The sequence below is a fragment of the Dendrobates tinctorius genome, unplaced genomic scaffold (genome assembly GCF_039654945.1).
Source record: "Dendrobates tinctorius isolate UK_male_01 unplaced genomic scaffold, ASM3965494v1 ptg000219l, whole genome shotgun sequence".
NCBI classification, from domain to species: Eukaryota; Metazoa; Chordata; class Amphibia; order Anura; family Dendrobatidae; genus Dendrobates; species Dendrobates tinctorius.
Window position 1 is genome coordinate 2,749,005 of NW_027361886.1, and position 17,568 is coordinate 2,766,572.

Genomic DNA, 17,568 nt, shown 5'->3' on the forward strand with positions numbered 1-17,568 from the left:
TCACCACCGGGACTTGGCTTCGCTGCTCCTGCTGTTCGCCCTCACTATTCCCGTCCGCAGATGATGATGACGATGTCTGAAAGTTGAAAAAAACGTAAGAGATTTGGAGAAGCAGCAGATATACTTACCAGATGCACGAAAATAATCACCTCACGGTCTGCTTGCGCCAATTCCTGCCGCGATGGGGAATACTCCGATTCTGAAGACATACTGCATGTAAAAATAATAAAAATCATTAGTACATACATAATTTAAAAGGACAGGCATATAATGTAATATACTCACATTCTTCGCTGATATAATGGGTTCTTGGTTGAATGTCTGCTCTTCAATCTGTCTAGTGTAGTAGTGGCAGAGTTTTGGCAGGCACCTCCTTTATATAGCCTTTTTTTTTTGGACTTTAGAAGATTCTAACTAGGATAAAAAGTGGACACCACCCAAAAAACGCTGCGCTAAAAAAGCGCATACCTGCGCATGCCAGTGCGCACGTATGCGCATCCATAGGCTATAATGGCCATTTTTAGCGCAAAACGTGCGCATACGTGCGCATGCGATTTTTTCAAGGGCCAAAAAATGCAACATGCAGCGTCTGGAAAATACCAACGCACACCCCAAAAAAACGCAGCGCATGAAAATCGCATACATGCGCTTACAAGTGCGCAGGTATGCGCACCCATGTTAAATATAGGGGAAAAATCGCATGCGCACGTATGCGTTTTTTTCCAGCGCTAAAAAACGCAAATGTGAAACCAGCCTAATATTGTGTTTTGAGATGGGGAAAATCCAAACAGTAAAGTTTGGCGTCTGTACCGAACACCTACAGTTCGGGCATGGACACCGAACACGGACTTTACCAGGAAGTGCGTGTTATTGTTCGGGTGTTTGTCACGCTGTTATGTGCATGATTGACGGTAAAATAATCACTGCCGGTCAGACAGCTGCTGTTCCCACGCTGTCAAATGAGAGCGTGAGTTTGCAGCTATGATCGGAAGAATCAAGCTTACCTCCGGTCATTGGTGGAGCAGTAGTCCCATCAGCCAATGCCCTCTGCCGCTAACAACAGTAAGAGCAGGAATGGCTGATGGGAGTATTCATCAGCTGGTGCCTGCGCTGTAAATAAAAAATTTAAAAAAAAAAAGCAGTGTGAGTTCCCCTGTATTCTTGATAACCAGGCTTGCTGAAGCTGACTGTTGCAGCCCCCAGCTGTGAGTCTTGTCTGACTGGTCATTAAGAATAGAGGGGTCCCCGCTCCGATTTTTATACTTATTTATTTAAATAAATAAAAAACGGTGAGGGGTACCCCTCATTTTTGACAACCAGCCAAGCTAAAGCAGCGTTCTGGGGGCTGATATTCTCAGGCCGGCAAGGGTCCAAGGATATTCCCCCCCCCCCCCCCAGCCTAAAAATAGCAGTCCACAGCCGCCCAGAAAAGGTGCATCTATTAGATTAATTGCTGCCAAAAATCTAAAAAAATTACCCAAATGCACATCATGTGAACATAACCTCAAAGGGTAATCTAATATATAAAGCTCAAGTGTGTGTATGTATGTGTGTGGGTATGTTCGAGATTGGCATTTGCACCGTCGCAGCTACAGCCACAAAATTTGGCACAGTCACACGTCTGGACCCCGAGAGCGTCCTAAGCTATGTTGTGAGGCGAAATTTTAACCCCGAGCGTTCCAATTCACCAAATAATTTTGCCCCTATCTACATAATGGGGAAAAAGTGTGTATCAAGCCCCGCCCCTCATTATGATGTCATAATGGTTGCCATGGCGACGCTGATGTCGTCATAGGTTGCAAGCCCCGCCGCTCATTATGATATCATAATGGTTGACTATGGGATGGAGGATGTGTGATGGGTATATGGGCACGGGACTATGGGATGGAAGATATGTATGATGGGTATATGGGCACTCGACTATGGGATGGAGGATATGTATGATGGGTATATGGGCATGGGACAATGGGATGGAGAATATGTATGATGGGTATATGGGCAGGGCCTATGGGATCATGGATATGTATGATGGGTATATGGGCACGGGACTATGGGATGGAGGATAATTATAATTGCTATAACGAACCACAGTTAGTTACTATGCCCAGGCAGCGCCGGGCTCTTCAGCTAGTTCCTCATATAGTAGGTTATCCCTTATCTGTAGGATAGGCGATAACTTACTGATCACTGGAGGTCAACCAGTTGGGGGCCCCTGGAATCCAGAGAATGGGACTCTGGAACCAGGGATCTGCAGAGGGGAGGTATTGAATAAGAGGGCAAGTGTGCATTGTCAGCCTTCTCTACATTCATTGTCTATGGGATTGCTGAGTCTAGTAGTCAGTGAATGAAACAGTCATTGAAATGTGTTCCATTTAAAATGAGGCTCTGTAGAGTCCGGTTTCTTGGAACTGTTGAAAGTCTCAGCAGTGAGTACCTTTCCTATAGATGGGGATAATGTATCATCTTGGGAATAATCTTTTAAGACCTAAAGGGGCTTACAAAATCTGAATTCTTCCCATGTCGCACACCTACATAAGGGGGATCTAGCGTGTCCTTTTCCTCCCACAGGGGCAGATCTCCGCTTCTGCATGTTGGTAATTTTGAATAGAAAAGACTATACTTATAATTTGAAGGGGCGCGCATGTGAGTGCTAAAGGCTCTTCAATGCTTACATTTCTCAATCTTCATGCACCGCTTTAGCATTCTACCTGTGAAAACAAAGGATGAGGACTGTGGACATCCAGAATGTCCTTTCCTCTGATGTGTGATGGGAGGAAGAGTGGGGGCATTCCCATACACATCAGCTGATTTGGATAATGTCCATCTTTTATATGGATAACTTTTTTCTTTCATCGGTCCCCCTCTTCCAGCGTAACAAATTGTATGTGATAAATGCAAATTATATGTGTAATCTTTTCTTTTTTTTTTTTTTTTGGCACACACAAAATGCTGACTGGGTATGGCTTAAAGAAGCACTCCCATCACAGTTTGTATCCTCTTAATATATTTCAGTTATCATTATACAGCACTGTGTACTAAGGGTCCCGTTTCACTTAGCGGCACACCAGCGATCCCGAAAACGATACGCCGCTGCGTGTCACATGTAACGAGATCGCTGACGAAGCCGCTGTTGCGTCACAAAATTGGTGACACTTCAGCGATCTTGCTAGCAATCTCGCTATGTGAGACGGGGGCTTTACAATTTCTCATTTTTGCTCTTCTACACAGCTAATTCTTCTCTTTTCTCTGCTCTATGTAGAAACAGGACGTCTTTCATTCCTGTATTTATCATTCCCTTCTTCCACTCCTGACCAAGCTGCTCTGCTCCCCCCCCCCCCCCTCCCCAATTGACTTTTGTAGTGACTAATGACCCATACTGGGAAAACTGACCTCTTGTTTCTACATAGAGCTTAGGAGGATTCAGCTAGTCCGTCTTTAATCACACAATGTCATAGACCTAATGGAAACGAGAGTAATTAGCTGGGTAGAAAAGCAAAATGAGCAATTGTAAGTATAAAATGATTGCAATAAATTAGGATAAAAGCTTTGATGGGATTGCTTCTTTAAAGGGGGTGTTCCAAAGTTTTAAAATTGTTATACCCTACTCACTGGATAGGTAATAACTTTCCAATCACTTGCGGTTCAACCGCCTTGTCCCCTACAAATCGCGAGTGTCTTGGCTGAGTACAGGAGAGGTCATCATGTGCAGTACTGCTCCCGGTTCTCAGCATTGGTGCTGGCCAAGGTGGTCGGACCTCCGGCAATCAGAAAGTTATCCACTATTCCATGAAGAGGGAGTAACTTTTAATCTTTAGAACACCCCTTTAATTGGGGGTAATGTTTTAGCATTTTTTTTCTATATTGATCTGAAAACTTTTTTTTTTTTTTTTCTTTCAAGGGTTCTTTTTCAATTTATTTTAGGAACAATCGTGGTATGGAGAATGGTATTGAAGAAAACCAAGTGGGTCTAAGCAAAAATGGGGCACACACTGTGCTGCCTTCTGCTATGGTGTCAGAGGTAAGAGACTACACAAGAAATGCAGAGCCTTTTTACCACCTTCTGCAGTTAGAGACATTTAATGTGTTGCTTTCACATACCTTCTAACATATTGTGATAGTGTCATGTTACGCTTGCCAAAGAATAGTGTTTAATGAGGAATGCTAATGCAAATATCCATTTAACAGTAGCACTCAGCTTGGATGCTAGTGCATGCTAGTTATTTATAGGACGAATGAAAGAGCAATACTACGGTACTTCTCTTCTCTTGAAGTACCATAGTTTGCATCTGTGTCAACATCATCAACATCAACTGATCTTCATGGTGCCATGGAAGGAATAAAATAATCCACTCTACCCATAAACAGAGATGGTGATGGAACAATTAGCTAATTCACGGTAAATAAATTTAAATCTCCTGGTTCAAATGAATTACGTCCTAGGCTACTGAAAGAGATAGCAGAGGAAATTGCAGAACCACTAGCCAGAATATTTGAAAAATCCTGGAAAACAGGAGAAGTCCCAGAAGATTGGAGAAGGGCAAATGTTGTCCCTATCTTTAAAAAAGGAAAGAAGATGGAGCTAGAAAATTACAGGCCAGTGAGCCATACTTCTATACCAGAAAAGATATTTCAACAAATTATTAAACAGCATGTAAGTACTTGGATAAGAATACAGTAATTAGCCGGAGCCAGCATGGGTTTGTAGCTAACAAGTCATGCCAGACTAATCTAATTTCCTTTTATGATGGAATCACTGACTGGGTGGATAAGGGAAATGCGGTAGATCTATTAAAACTCAACTTCAGCAAAGCATTTGATTGATAAGGTATCTCATACTATCCTTATTGAAAAAATGACCAAGTATGGGATTGACAAGGCTACGTTTAGGTGGATTCATAACTGGCTCAGTGATCGTACTCAAAGAGTGGTAATAAATGGCTGCACATCCAATTGGAAAAGTGTTTCGAGTGGGGAACCACAAGGCTCTGTCCTGACCCCAGTGTTGTTCAACATTTTATAAATGATCTAGATAAGGAAACTGAAGGTAAACTAATCAAATTTGCAGACGATGTAAAGGGCCTGTCACACTAAGCGATATCGCTAGCAATATCGCTATAACTTGTGACGTTATAGCGATATTGCTAGCGACATCGCTGTGTGTGATACTTACCTACAACCCGCTTCCCCCGCTGCTTATCGCTGATCGCGCGAGAACAGGCTGGACTGTTTCTCGTCTTCAGCTTCCTGCTGGGCTTCCTGCTGTGACGACGAGCGACGCGTGGACGCGGGCGTGAGGACGCAGGATTGCCTCGTCTGACAGGTAAGTAGCGACCCCCGACCACAGCGATGTCGCTAGTGAGATCTGCCTGTGTGGCAGCTCACTAGCGATCACTTAGCGATGTACCAGCGATCCTGACCGCGTCATATCGCTGGTCGGGATCGCTGGTACATCGCTAAGTGTGACAGTACCTTAAAGCTTAGGAGGGATAGCTAACACTAGAGAAGACAAACGATTCAGAAGGATCTAAATAAGCTTAAACAACTCAGGCAGCAGCTAATAGATTGGTATTTAACAGGGAGAAATGCAAGATTCTACATCTGGGGGAAAAAAAAACACAGTTCCAAGATTGTGACTTTTCAACACTTACGTTCTGGTGTGAAAGCTATGATGAATTGGGCCCATAGATTTTAATGATTAATTAAAACTAAACTAATTTGCTTTTTTTTTTTTTTTTTTTTTTTTTTGAACTCCCATCATTTATTTTTATTTTTTTTTTTAAGCAAATGACAGGTCATCTTTAAAGAGAGTTTTCCATTATCTTAAAGGGGTTGTCCAGTCCAAATCAATAAGTTTGCAGTCACTCTGTGTGACTGCAGACTTGTGAATCCCCCTAACTAGATGGTGTGGCCTTGCTCTATACAAGTGTATACAACTCCTCTATGAAGCAAAGTGTGCCACAGTGCTAGAGTTGAGCGAATTTGTTCGGATTTGGTTCCGAATCCGATCTGCAGCGACTATGTTTTTGCAATATTCGTCGAACACTGCAGAATGTCATTAGAGTCAATGAGAGTCGAAATTACCAAATCTGTTTGAAACAGCTCATCAAATATACATCCGCAATCAAAAGGGAATCCATATGGCACGAATATGACAAATTCAGATTCGATGGGCGAATCCGAACCAATTCGCTCAACTCCACACGGTGGATAAGTCATGTGAGCCTTTGTGAAAGTCTTGTTACAATTGATACTGTAGAACCTCCTCAATGTTGCGAAGTCTTGTGTTAATACTCAGAGTTTTCATGCAGACTTTTTTTTTTTTTGTACATATAAACTAGTATGTTTGCATGTATTCCAGAAATGTATTTCCTGAAGTGAGACTGAATAACCCATTCATGGGAGAATAAGGCATAGAGAGATCTCTACGTTTCATGTGACTTTTTCTATTATTCAACTGCAAAGAAAATTGAGGCAAATAAAGGGAGTCTGTTTGGTTTTCTTTGCATTTGTTATGTCTATAAGAAATTTTCTATAGAACCTTCTAAAATGGAATCTGTCAAAATGACCACACAATGGATATTTGACGTGCAAAATATTGTTGTTTAAAGGCTGCCTCCAGTTTTTACATTGCTACACTAAACCAAGCCATGTCCTTGTCCTTATTCTGGGCTACCTGCTGTGCTCTGAAGACATTGGCCTAGAGCAGGGATGGGGAACCTCAGGCCCCTGGGCCATTTACGGCCAGGCCCCCGGGCAGATTCTCAGGGACTGCATTCTTGGGCAGGGAGCTGTATTTTGATTGCCACAAGCTCATTAATTTCTTCTTGCTCTGTTAGCACACACACAGTGTTCACTACTGAACATTGAAGGGCATGCTATGAAAGACTAAGTCATGAAACCAGTGCCAGAGTCAGGATGTACTTTGTGGGCGGAGTTTGTACGGCCCCCGAAGGATGGTATAAATATCCATATGGCCCTCGGCAGAAAAGAGATTCCCCACCCCTGGCCTAGAGTGATGGTGTGCTGTAAAATCCTATGACGTGCACTGAAGATATTGGCCCAGCAGGAGAAGGACTCTGCTTAGTTTAGTGTAGCCCTAGGCACAGACTTAGGCCGGTCCGTGCTGCGTAATATTATCAAAAAACACTAATCGTGATGTAGTAAAATGATTACGTTGCAGAGTCCTGGCCTATAGTCACTATATTGTGAAAGTGCAAATATGTGTTGCTGCTTGTTTTAAAGCATCATTAATTCCTGGAGGCTATACATGTGAAGAGAGAGAACATAGAAGGAAAGTAGAGTCGGCATGATCTAACCATGTCAGACTGGCACACAGGAATAGCGGGACTCTGCCTTCACGGGCTTACAATCTAAAGAATACTGATGGAGACAGTCGGCATTGGAAGCCGCTCAGGTGGGATTGCATGACAACAGAGTTATTGGAGGTTGTGGGAATTTTTGAATATATGTGTTTTCAGGTAGTGTTAAGTGCTTCATCATGGGCTAAGGTAGCAAGTTAGAGTATGAAGGATGCACAGGAAAAATCTTGGACAAGAATTTATGACGAGCGGACAGAGCATAGAAGAAGATCTTGTCAAGACCTGAGATTACATGGGGAGAATCATAAGATTAGGTTAAAGTTGTTTGATTGTGACAAATTATGGTTTGCCTTGAGTGTCACTATTGGTTTGTGCCACTGTATAACATGCAGTTAAAGCTGCAGTCCTCTTGCAAATAAATACTTTTGTAATTTAAATATCTCTTAACTAGGACATCATTTTCAATACAAGTACCTCTTGATACTTTGCATGCACTCCCTAGCATTAGTAATACTAACCCGTATGCTGAACTGTAGAAAAAGAACATGGATCGCACACCAAAAATCGTACATAATGTAATGCCGCCAGGGAAAAATTTACAAAACTGAACATGTGGTTCTTCGTTTAACATTCTGATCAGACTGTATGAAGCCCACTGCCACGTCACGGTGAACCTCTGTGGGTCCTAACTTTTTACAGCCTTGAAGGAGCAGCGAGAATACACCAGCATGACTGGCAGCCTAGTGCCTCACAGCACCTATTCTGCAAGACTGAGTCCCCATGACTTCAGACCACGTGGCCCCTCAAGCACAGAACCACAGCAACTATGGCCACCACACAGTACCAACAGCTAGTGAAAGAAGCCACTATGTACATTCCTCTGACCACCTCCTCTAGTAGATGAGCTTGCGCAGGTCTCTCTCTCTGTAAAATGGCATCCTCAGCCATACAGTAGAATCCCTCCACAAGCTGAACCCCTTACACCTAACTGAAAGCTGATATGTGAGGCAATCCTCTGAAGTGTCTACATATAGAAGCCCCCAGCACAACACTAGGGCTGTAGCTTCTCTTCTCACTACATCAACAAATAAAAAAAAAAAAAAAAAAAAAGCCTACAGCTCAGGCTATGTGCACACGGTGCGGATTCTGCTGCGGATCCGCAGCAATTTTGGCCCTGTGGGTCCACAGCAGATTTAGGTGCGTTGACAGTACCATTGTTTTCAATGGTAAACTGGAAAACGCTGTGCACAGGCTGCGGATTTTTCCGCGCAGTTTTGCTTTGGTTTACAATCCGCAGCATGTCAATTCTTTTGTGCAGAACCGCTGCGGTTTCACACCTCATCCATTATGAGGTGCAAAACCGCAGATAAACCGCAGGACTTTAGTCCTTAGGATTTATCTGTGGATTTTACTACAAAATCCGCACCACCAAAAAACTCTGTGTGCACATACCCTCAAAGTTTTTAATATTGTAATTAAAGCGTGTCTGGTGGATTTTCTAATAAGCATACTGACACTCACCTTCTACCCCTCCCCCTCTTCTTTGCACAAGTTAGCTGAATCAGTAAAACACTGAGTAGCTAGCTCTGTTGTCTTCTCAATAGTTGATGGCAATGAAGAGGACAACAGTTGCAATGAGCTTGTCATCTTGCTGCTGTGCACTGCATAGTACTGTCTCGTACTACCCATTGCTTCCCAGCTACCTCTGTCTTCAATCATCTCCCTTCTCTTTTCTTCTAGAGCTCCTCTGCCTCCCATATTTCTTCCCCCACTTCATCACTTCTCCCACCAGTCTCTGTCTCTACTTTTCACTTGCAGGTTTGTGAGAGTGTGGATAGAGACCTGCTGGGAGGACTTTCCCTTGTTTAAGAAAAACAAACCCATTACCGAACTATGCAATAAACTTTACATGCTTTTTGTAATGCAAACTAGATTAGGGTTGGAACTATGGCTAGGATTCAGTGATGGAGAAAGGACTCCTGGCAGGATCAGGACTCCTGGCAGGATCAGCACTCTGTTTACGGGGAGGCCTCCTGGCAGGATCAGCACTCTGTTTACGGGGAGGCCTCCTGGCAGGATCAGCACTCTGTTTACGGGGAGGCCTCCTGGCAGGATCAGCACTCTGTTTACGGGGAGGCCTCCTGGCAGGATCAGCACGCTGTGTATGGGGAGGCCTCCTGGCAGGATCAGCACGCTGTGTATGGGGAGGCCTCCTGGCAGGATGAGCACGCTGTGTATGGGGAGGCCTCCTGGCAGGATGAGCACGCTGTGTACGGGGAGGCCTCCTGGCAGGGTCAGCACGCTGTGTACGGGGAGGCCTCCTGGCAGGATGATTACGCTGTGTACGGGGAGGCCTCCTGGCAGGGTCAGCACTCTGTGTACGGGGAGGCCTCCTGGCAGGGTCAGCACTCTGTGTACGGGGAGGCCTCCTGGCAGGGTCAGCACTCTGTGTACGGGGAGGCCTCCTGGCAGGGTCAGCACTCTGTGTACGGGGAGGCCTCCTGGCAGGGTCAGCACTCTGTGTACGGGGAGGCCTCCTGGCAGGGTCAGCACTCTGTGTACGGGGAGGCCTCCTGGCAGGGTCAGCACTCTGTGTACGGGGAGGCCTCCTGGCAGGGTCAGCACTCTGTGTACGGGGAGGCCTCCTGGCAGGGTCAGCACTCTGTGTACGGGGAGGCCTCCTGGCAGGGTCAGCACTCTGTGTACGGGGAGGCCTCCTGGCAGGGTCAGCACTCTGTGTACGGGGAGGCCTCCTGGCAGGGTCAGCACTCTGTGTACGGGGAGGCCTCCTGGCAGGGTCAGCACTCTGTGTACGGGGAGGCCTCCTGGCAGGGTCAGCACGCTGTGTACGGGGAGGCCTCCTGGCAGGGTCTGCACGCTGTGTACGGGGAGGCCTCCTGGCAGGGTCTGCACGCTGTGTACGGGGAGGCCTCCTGGCAGGGTCAGCACGCTGTGTACGGGGAGGCCTCCTGGCAGGGTCAGCACGCTGTGTACGGGGAGGCCTCCTGGCAGGGTCAGCACCCTGTGTACGGGGAGGCCTCCTGGCAGGGTCAGCACGCTGTGTACGGGGAGGCCTCCTGGCAGGGTCAGCACGCTGTGTACGGGGAGGCCTCCTGGCAGGGTCAGCACGCTGTGTACGGGGAGGCCTCCTGGCAGGGTCAGCACGCTGTGTACGGGGAGGCCTCCTGGCAGGGTCAGCACGCTGTGTACGGGGAGGCCTCCTGGCAGGGTCAGCACGCTGTGTACGGGGAGGCCTCCTGGCAGGGTCAGCACGCTGTGTACGGGGAGGCCTCCTGGCAGGGTCAGCACGCTGTGTACGGGGAGGCCTCCTGGCAGGGTCAGCACGCTGTGTACGGGGAGGCCTCCTGGCAGGGTCAGCACGCTGTGTACGGGGAGGCCTCCTGGCAGGATGATTACGCTGTGTATGGGGAGACCTCCTGGCAGGGTCAGCACGCTGTGTACGGGGAGGCCTCCTGGCAGGGTCAGCACGCTGTGTACGGGGAGGCCTCCTGGCAGGGTCAGCACCCTGTGTACGGGGAGGCCTTTTGGCAGGATGATTACGCTGTGTACGCGGAGGCCTCCTGGCAGGGTCAGCACGCTGTGTACGGGGAGGCCTCCTGGCAGGGTCAGCACGCTGTGGACGGGGAGGCCTCCTGGCAGGGTCAGCACGCTGTGGACGGGGAGGCCTCCTGGCAGGGTCAGCACGCTGTGGACGGGGAGGCCTCCTGGCAGGGTCAGCACGCTGTGGACGGGGAGGCCTCCTGGCAGGGTCAGCACGCTGTGGACGGGGAGGCCTCCTGGCAGGGTCAGCACGCTGTGGACGGGGAGGCCTCCTGGCAGGGTCAGCACGCTGTGGACGGGGAGGCCTCCTGGCAGGGTCAGCACGCTGTGGACGGGGAGGCCTCCTGGCAGGGTCAGCACGCTGTGGACGGGGAGGCCTCCTGGCAGGGTCAGCACGCTGTGGACGGGGAGGCCTCCTGGCAGGGTCAGAACGCTGTGTACGGGGAGGCCTCCTGGCAGGGTCAGCACGCTGTGTACGGGGAGGCCTCCTGGCAGGGTCAGCACGCTGTGTACGGGGAGGCCTCCTGGCAGGATGAGCACGCTGTGTACAGGGAGGCCTCCTGGCAGGATGAGCACGCTGTGTACGGGGAGGCCTCCTGGCAGGATGATTACGCTGTGTACGGGGAGGCCTCCAGGCAGGGTCAGCACGCTGTGTACGGGGAGGCCTCTGACTCTTCACCAACAGATGGTGTTGAGGGAGATAAAGATCCAGTATGTTTGATTTCTGACAATCAATCCTTTTATACTCTTTGGGATAAGCCACAATTGGAAGAGTCTGACAGCGTCTCTCTCACAGAAGCGCTTGGACGAGCTGAACACTCCAACCTATGGAGGGGAAATAGTTGTCAATAGCTATCTATTGTGTATGGGTGGGTGATTTAGGGATAGGGTAATAGTTACATTAAAAAAAAAAACAATGTCTAACTTTTATTTCTTATTTCAGAAAATTAATAAACAGAAATTAACTAGAGGATCATAGGTAAACTATAATTAGTATTTACTTAAACTTCATGTGCTTGAGGGATATGGATTGATGTTAAAAACTTGGGGAGTCCATAGCTTCTGGTTCATTTAAACAGGCTAACTGCTGCTATTAAATGACTGCCAGTCAGCTACATGTAATTCTTTCACCCTTTTCTTGACCTTTAAAAGTACTGCCTTTTCTTGACCTTTTAAAAGTACTGATATGTCCATTTTCTGGTCCCTACTTACGGAGCTGGTTCAGGAGCTGAGCCTGCGCTGGCAGATGCCAGCTATGTTACACAGTTGGCATTTTCCTTTAAACAGCAGGGTCTGTACCTAAGCTCTTATCACTAACTCTTTAAATGACACTGTCAGTCTCTGATTGCAAGTGCCAATTGGTTTCCTATGGCAGCTGGGGGCCTGCAGAAGGCCCCCACGCCTGCCACAGAATTAAAGTCCTTTGAAACCCAGACAGAGACCAGGGTTTTCGCTATGTACAACCATACTGTGGAATTGCAGTATATAAAACAAGCAATTAGACAATCAAGGTTTCAAAACCCTGAATAGACTAAAACAATTTTCTTAAACTTTTTATCACACCCCTTTTTACCCCATTAATAAGATAGGGGAAAAACGGTAAACAAATTTGCTATCCCTACATCCATAAAACTCATCGGTAAAATTATCTCACTTGTTAAAGCAGTAAAGATAAGGAAAGAAAAAGCCAGAATTAGTTGTACAGTTGTTGAAAAAAATGCAATAAGAAGCAATCAAAATGTTTCTCCCCCTAAATATCCATAAAAACGTCTCGCACACAACAAAACAGCCGTTACACATCATCCGTCAACAGAAAAATGTAAACGTTATGGATCTCTGAAAATGGTGACCCAAACCTCATTATTAATTATTTTTATTTCTCCTTCGCCTCATTGGGGGACACGGGTACTGTGGGTTTATGCTACTGCCGCCCGGAGGCTGACACTAAGTGGGAAACAAAGAGGTTAGCTCCTCCTCCGCCGTATACACCCTCGCCCCAATTGCTGGCGGAAACCAGTTTTTTGCTTAGTATCTGTTGGAGGCACACGTCTGTCTGTCTCAAGACTGATTTTTTTTTTTTTTTTCTTTCTTTTTCCCCATGAAGATGAGACAGGGAGAACGGACCCTATTGAAAGGGTCCGATGTCCTCAAACCAACAATGGGCGAGCACGTGCGAGTGTCCCTCCATGTATCCTCTCCCGCAACGGGGATTTTTTTCCGGATGTACCTTTTTTACATGAAGATGAGATAGGGGCTACGGATCCCATTGAAAGGGTCCGATCTCCCAAACCAACAACATGCGAGCAAGTGCGAGTATCCCTCCACGTATCCTCTCCCGCACTGTGGGACATGATGCCGGACTTAGCCCTGTCCACCCTAGAGTATTGAAACCCTAGGCTGCACAGAGGCACAAGTGTAGTCCGTGTGGCCCCCACTGCCCCACCAATGCTAATACTGTGGTGGGGCAGGGCAGCGGACGGTCCCTCTCCTCACCCCGGCAAGGGGTTAGATGGAGTTAGAGTGCCTGCACCGTCCTTTTTTCGTATGGCCCCCCTCCCCTCTACCTGAGGTGGACGGAGGAGGATGGCCGGGGAGAGCTCCTGCAGCGGCGCAGGACTGGAGCCCTTAACTTCTCCAGGGCGGCAGCAGAGATGGGCTTCTGGCAGCGGCGGATCCGGTTCCCGGCCTTGGTTCTGGGGTCCGGCGGTTCCGCCCCCCGAGCGGATGATAAAAATATAAAAATGTAAAAATCGAGGCCGCGGCTTCAGCCAGCGCTAGGCCACGGCCGGAAGTCCCCCGCCCCCGGCGTCGCGGCGGCCAAGCCCCCCCCCCCCCGGCAACGACAAAGAGAACGGCCGGACAGGCGTCTCTCGGGCCAGAGGTCACTCGAGGCGAAGTATCCTTTTGCCCTGGATTTCCGTAAAAAGTTGATGGAATCCCCAACAGTGCATCCACATGTGTCGCGCTTGGCTACAAAAACGACTATCCGTACCTAGTGGTTCTTCTATTAAGGATCCCACTGATGGTCTCATAGAGAACTTGGCTCACTCAGTGTTTGAGGCATCGGGATCAGCACTCTCTCCCTCGTTCACAGCAACGTGGGTAGCAAAGGCCATGATTTCTTGGTCAGAATCATTGGATAGAGCCTTGCAAGACATAGACCTACCAGCTGAAGTATCAGAAATCACAAATCAGATAGCCATGGTGGGGGACTACTTGATCAATGCATCTTTAGATGCGGCCAACTGCACGGCACTTGCGGCCGCAAATGCAATCTCCATTAGGAGAGCGCTATGGTTAAGGACATGGCGGGCCGATTCAGCCTCAAAAAAAGTCCTTGACAGCGCTACCATACCAGTGTGGCCGCCTGTTCGGAGAGAAGTTAGATCAGCTCATCTCCGACACCACAGGAGGCAAGAGTGATTTTCTTCCTCAACAAAGGGTCAAACCGCCGTTTCGTCACCAGTTTCAAGCACGTTTTCGGGCCTTTCGCAACCCCGGGTGGACGACAGCGGCTAATTCCGCCGCGTCAGGGCGCCCCAACCAGAATAGGGAACAACAGTTCTCGTATAGAGCCAACCCATTGGGGAGGATGCGTACTAACCAGTCCAGGTCGAGGGGATCCAGGTCCCAAAGATCTTCAGCCAAATGACTCGGGGCATTTGTCAGGCGGCACCAGCAAGGTAGGCGGCCGCCTACTCCGGTTTCACCACGCCTGGTTCAGTGTTGCACACGACACATGGGTGAGAGGGCTGGTGTCCACAGGGTACAAGATAAAATAGTCTTGGGGGATACCTGACAAACACTTTCCTTCCCTTCTTCCCAAAGTGGATACCCGGGCAAAGGCTCTACTAGGAGCCATCGATTCGCTCAGCCACAACGGAGTCATCATTCCAGTACCGGAAAACGAGAAGACTCAGGGCTTCTATCCCAGCCTGTTTGCAGTCCCCAAAAAGGACAGGACTGTCAGGCCCATTTTGGATCTAAAGCTCCTGAACAGATTTATCAGGATCAGACATTTCCGGATGGAGTCTCTCTGTTCAGTCATATCGGCAATGGGGCAGGGAGTGTACTTGGCCTCTATCGATATCCAGGACCCCTATCTGTTGTGAGTTCATTTTCCCCTTCACCGTTGATGTCTGATGAACTCCCTCTGCTGGTGAAGAGAGGTAGTGAAATTGATTGGGTTGGGAAGAACCTGTCATCTGAACAGGTGGAGCCTGATTGGACACCTGGAATCACTGAGTGGATATAAGGCAGCCGACGCCCTACAGGGGTGCTGGTGATCCTTTCTGCTCTGAGCTCTTGCAAACCAGTTCAGTACCTGTCTTCTGAAAGCTAAGTATTTGCTCTCTTATTTTTCCATGAGATATTGTCTGTTTACTTAGTGTTTGTGTTCTGCCTGCCCTTGTTGGTACAGGCTGAGCTCCATTTTTGTCTTTGGTCAAGTTGATCTTTTGCTCAGTCTTCAGAATATACCTGAGTGCTGATATTGTGTTTTTGAAGTCTAGTGACTTCAGGGCCTTTTTTCTATCAGACGTGTTGGACATTATTTTGGCAGTATTTTTGCGGATTGCAGCCAGCATCTTTTCTGTCCTTTCCTATTTAGTTAGTTGGGCCCCATCGTTTGCTCAACCTGTCTTTCTGTCTGTGTTTGTGTTTTCATCTGCTTTTCACTGACAATACATGTTGGGGGCTGTCTATTGCTTTGGGGTCTGCTCTGGGGCAGTTTAGATTTCCCCTTTCTTTCTTTAGGCTTATTTAGTTCTCCGGCTGTGAACGAGGGGTCTAGGGCACCGTAGGAACCCCCCACGGCTACTGTTGTGTGAATAGGATCAGGGGTCTGCAATCCGATAGCTACCAACCTCTCTGGTTTTCTGGACGTAGCTTGTATTTTTGTTTTTTCCTCCTTCGGTGACTCCTTCATAACACCTATCTACATATCCCCATTTTCCCTCCGCATCAAAGGTTTCTACGCTTCGCCATCAACGGTCTACATTTTCAGTTTTTCTGCGCTGCCCTTGGGGCTAGCCACTGCCCCCAGAGTGTTCACAAAGAACATGGCAGGTCCCCATGGCCATCCTGCACTACCGGGGCATATTCCCCTACTTAGATGACCTCTTGGTCAAAGGCCCTTCAAGGCAGGCATGCGAGGAAAGTGTCAGCATCACGCTAGATACTCTTGCCCGCTTAGGGTGGTTTGTCAATGTAAAGAAGTCATCCCTTGTTCCAGTTCAGAGAATTTCCTTTTTAGGGATGACCTTCAACACTTGCCGAGGGTTGGTAATTCTCTAGCCCTCCGTCAGGGAGTGCGGGTACTGCGCCAACCAGTCCCTCACACTATCCATTTCTGCATGAGGATTCTAGGAAAAATGGTGGTGGCAATGGAAGCGATTCCGTTCGCCCAGTTCCATCTTCGCCCCCTGCAGCACGCCCTCTTGTCATCCTGGGACAAGAACCCGTTCACGCTCGATCATCGGTGCCGGTTGTCCTCTCAGGTCAGACAGTCACTAGAGTGGTGGACAATCAGTTCCTCCCTTCTTCAGGGGAAACCCTTTTACATAAATTACCAAGGGGGCACCCGCAGCAGGGCAACCATGCGCGAGCGAGGTAGGGCACGTGCTTCGCTGGGCCGAGAGGAACCGCTCGGTGATATCGGCGGTCCACATCCCAGGAGTAGAGAACTGGGGGGCAGACTTCCTCAGCCGGCAGGTGCTTGCGTCCGGGGAATGGTCACTACACCCAGAGGTTCATCAGATTTGCCAATGGTGGGGAACACCGGATGTGGGTTTGATGGCCTCCAGGGTGAACACCAAGGTGTCCGTATTTGTCTCTCGGTCCCGGGGCCTGCAGGCAATCGCAGTGGATGCGCTGGTTCTGCCATGGAACCAGTTTCGCCTCCCATACCTATTTCCCCCGCTGCCACTACTTCCGAGGGTCATCAAGAAGATCAAGGCAGAAGGGGTGCCAGTGATTCTGCTGACCTCGTGGGGCGTGGTACGCAGATCTAGTGCAGCTGCTCGTCGAAGTGCCATGGCGACTGCCAGAGCGCCCAGATCTACTTTCTCAGGGGCCGATCGGCCACCCGAACTCAGGGGCCCTGTGTTTGACGGCTTGGCTGTTGACTCTTGGAGTCTGATGCAGGCGGGGTTTGGGCGCAAAGTGGTTGCTACGATGGTTAGCATCGGAAGCCTGCCTCAGCACGAATTTACCACCACACCTGGAAGGTTTTCTTTGCATGGTGTCGAGGCAACGGTTGTTCTCCACTGAGATTCTCCATCCCTAATATCTTGGCTTTTCTCCAGTTTGGCCTAGACTCCGGCTTGGCCCCCAGTTCTCTCAGGAGACAGATATCAGCTTTATCCGTCCTTTTTCAGCACAGGATTACTACTAACTTGCAGGTAAAGACTTTCATCCAGGGGGTCTCCCACTTGGTACCTCTCTATAAGGCACCTATGGATGCCTGGGACCTTAACCTGGTCCTAAGTGTTCTGCAGGAAGCTCCATTTGAGCCGCTACTGGATGTCTCTTTGTTATACCTTTCCTGGAAGGTGGTGTTCCTGGTAGCTATATCATCAATCAGGCAGGTCTCTGAGCTGGCAGCGTTATCTTGCCGAGCCCCGTTTGACTTTTCACAAAGACAAGGTGGTTCTTAGACCAGCTCCTCCTTTTTTTGCCAAAAGTCATT

The 17,568-nt window shown here is 48.5% G+C and overlaps 1 protein-coding gene across 3 annotated transcripts in view; it reads left to right on the forward strand.

The window, feature by feature from the left end:
- The window catches only part of SLC25A42 (solute carrier family 25 member 42), a 65,162-nt gene that overhangs the window by 13,689 nt on the left and 33,905 nt on the right, over positions 1-17,568 (forward strand). Inside the window, exons 1-2 of one of the 3 annotated variants that reach the window (XM_073555116.1) lie at positions 3,931-4,018; positions 11,824-11,859. Coding sequence is in view for 1 of the 3 variants with exons in the window: in XM_073555114.1 (XP_073411215.1) it covers positions 3,935-4,018 (84 nt within the window). In the remaining 2 variants the exon portion in view is untranslated. Of the gene's footprint in view, positions 1-3,898; positions 4,019-11,823; positions 11,860-17,568 lie in introns of those variants that run through there. The other 2 variants (XM_073555114.1, XM_073555115.1) reach the window with 2 other exon arrangements.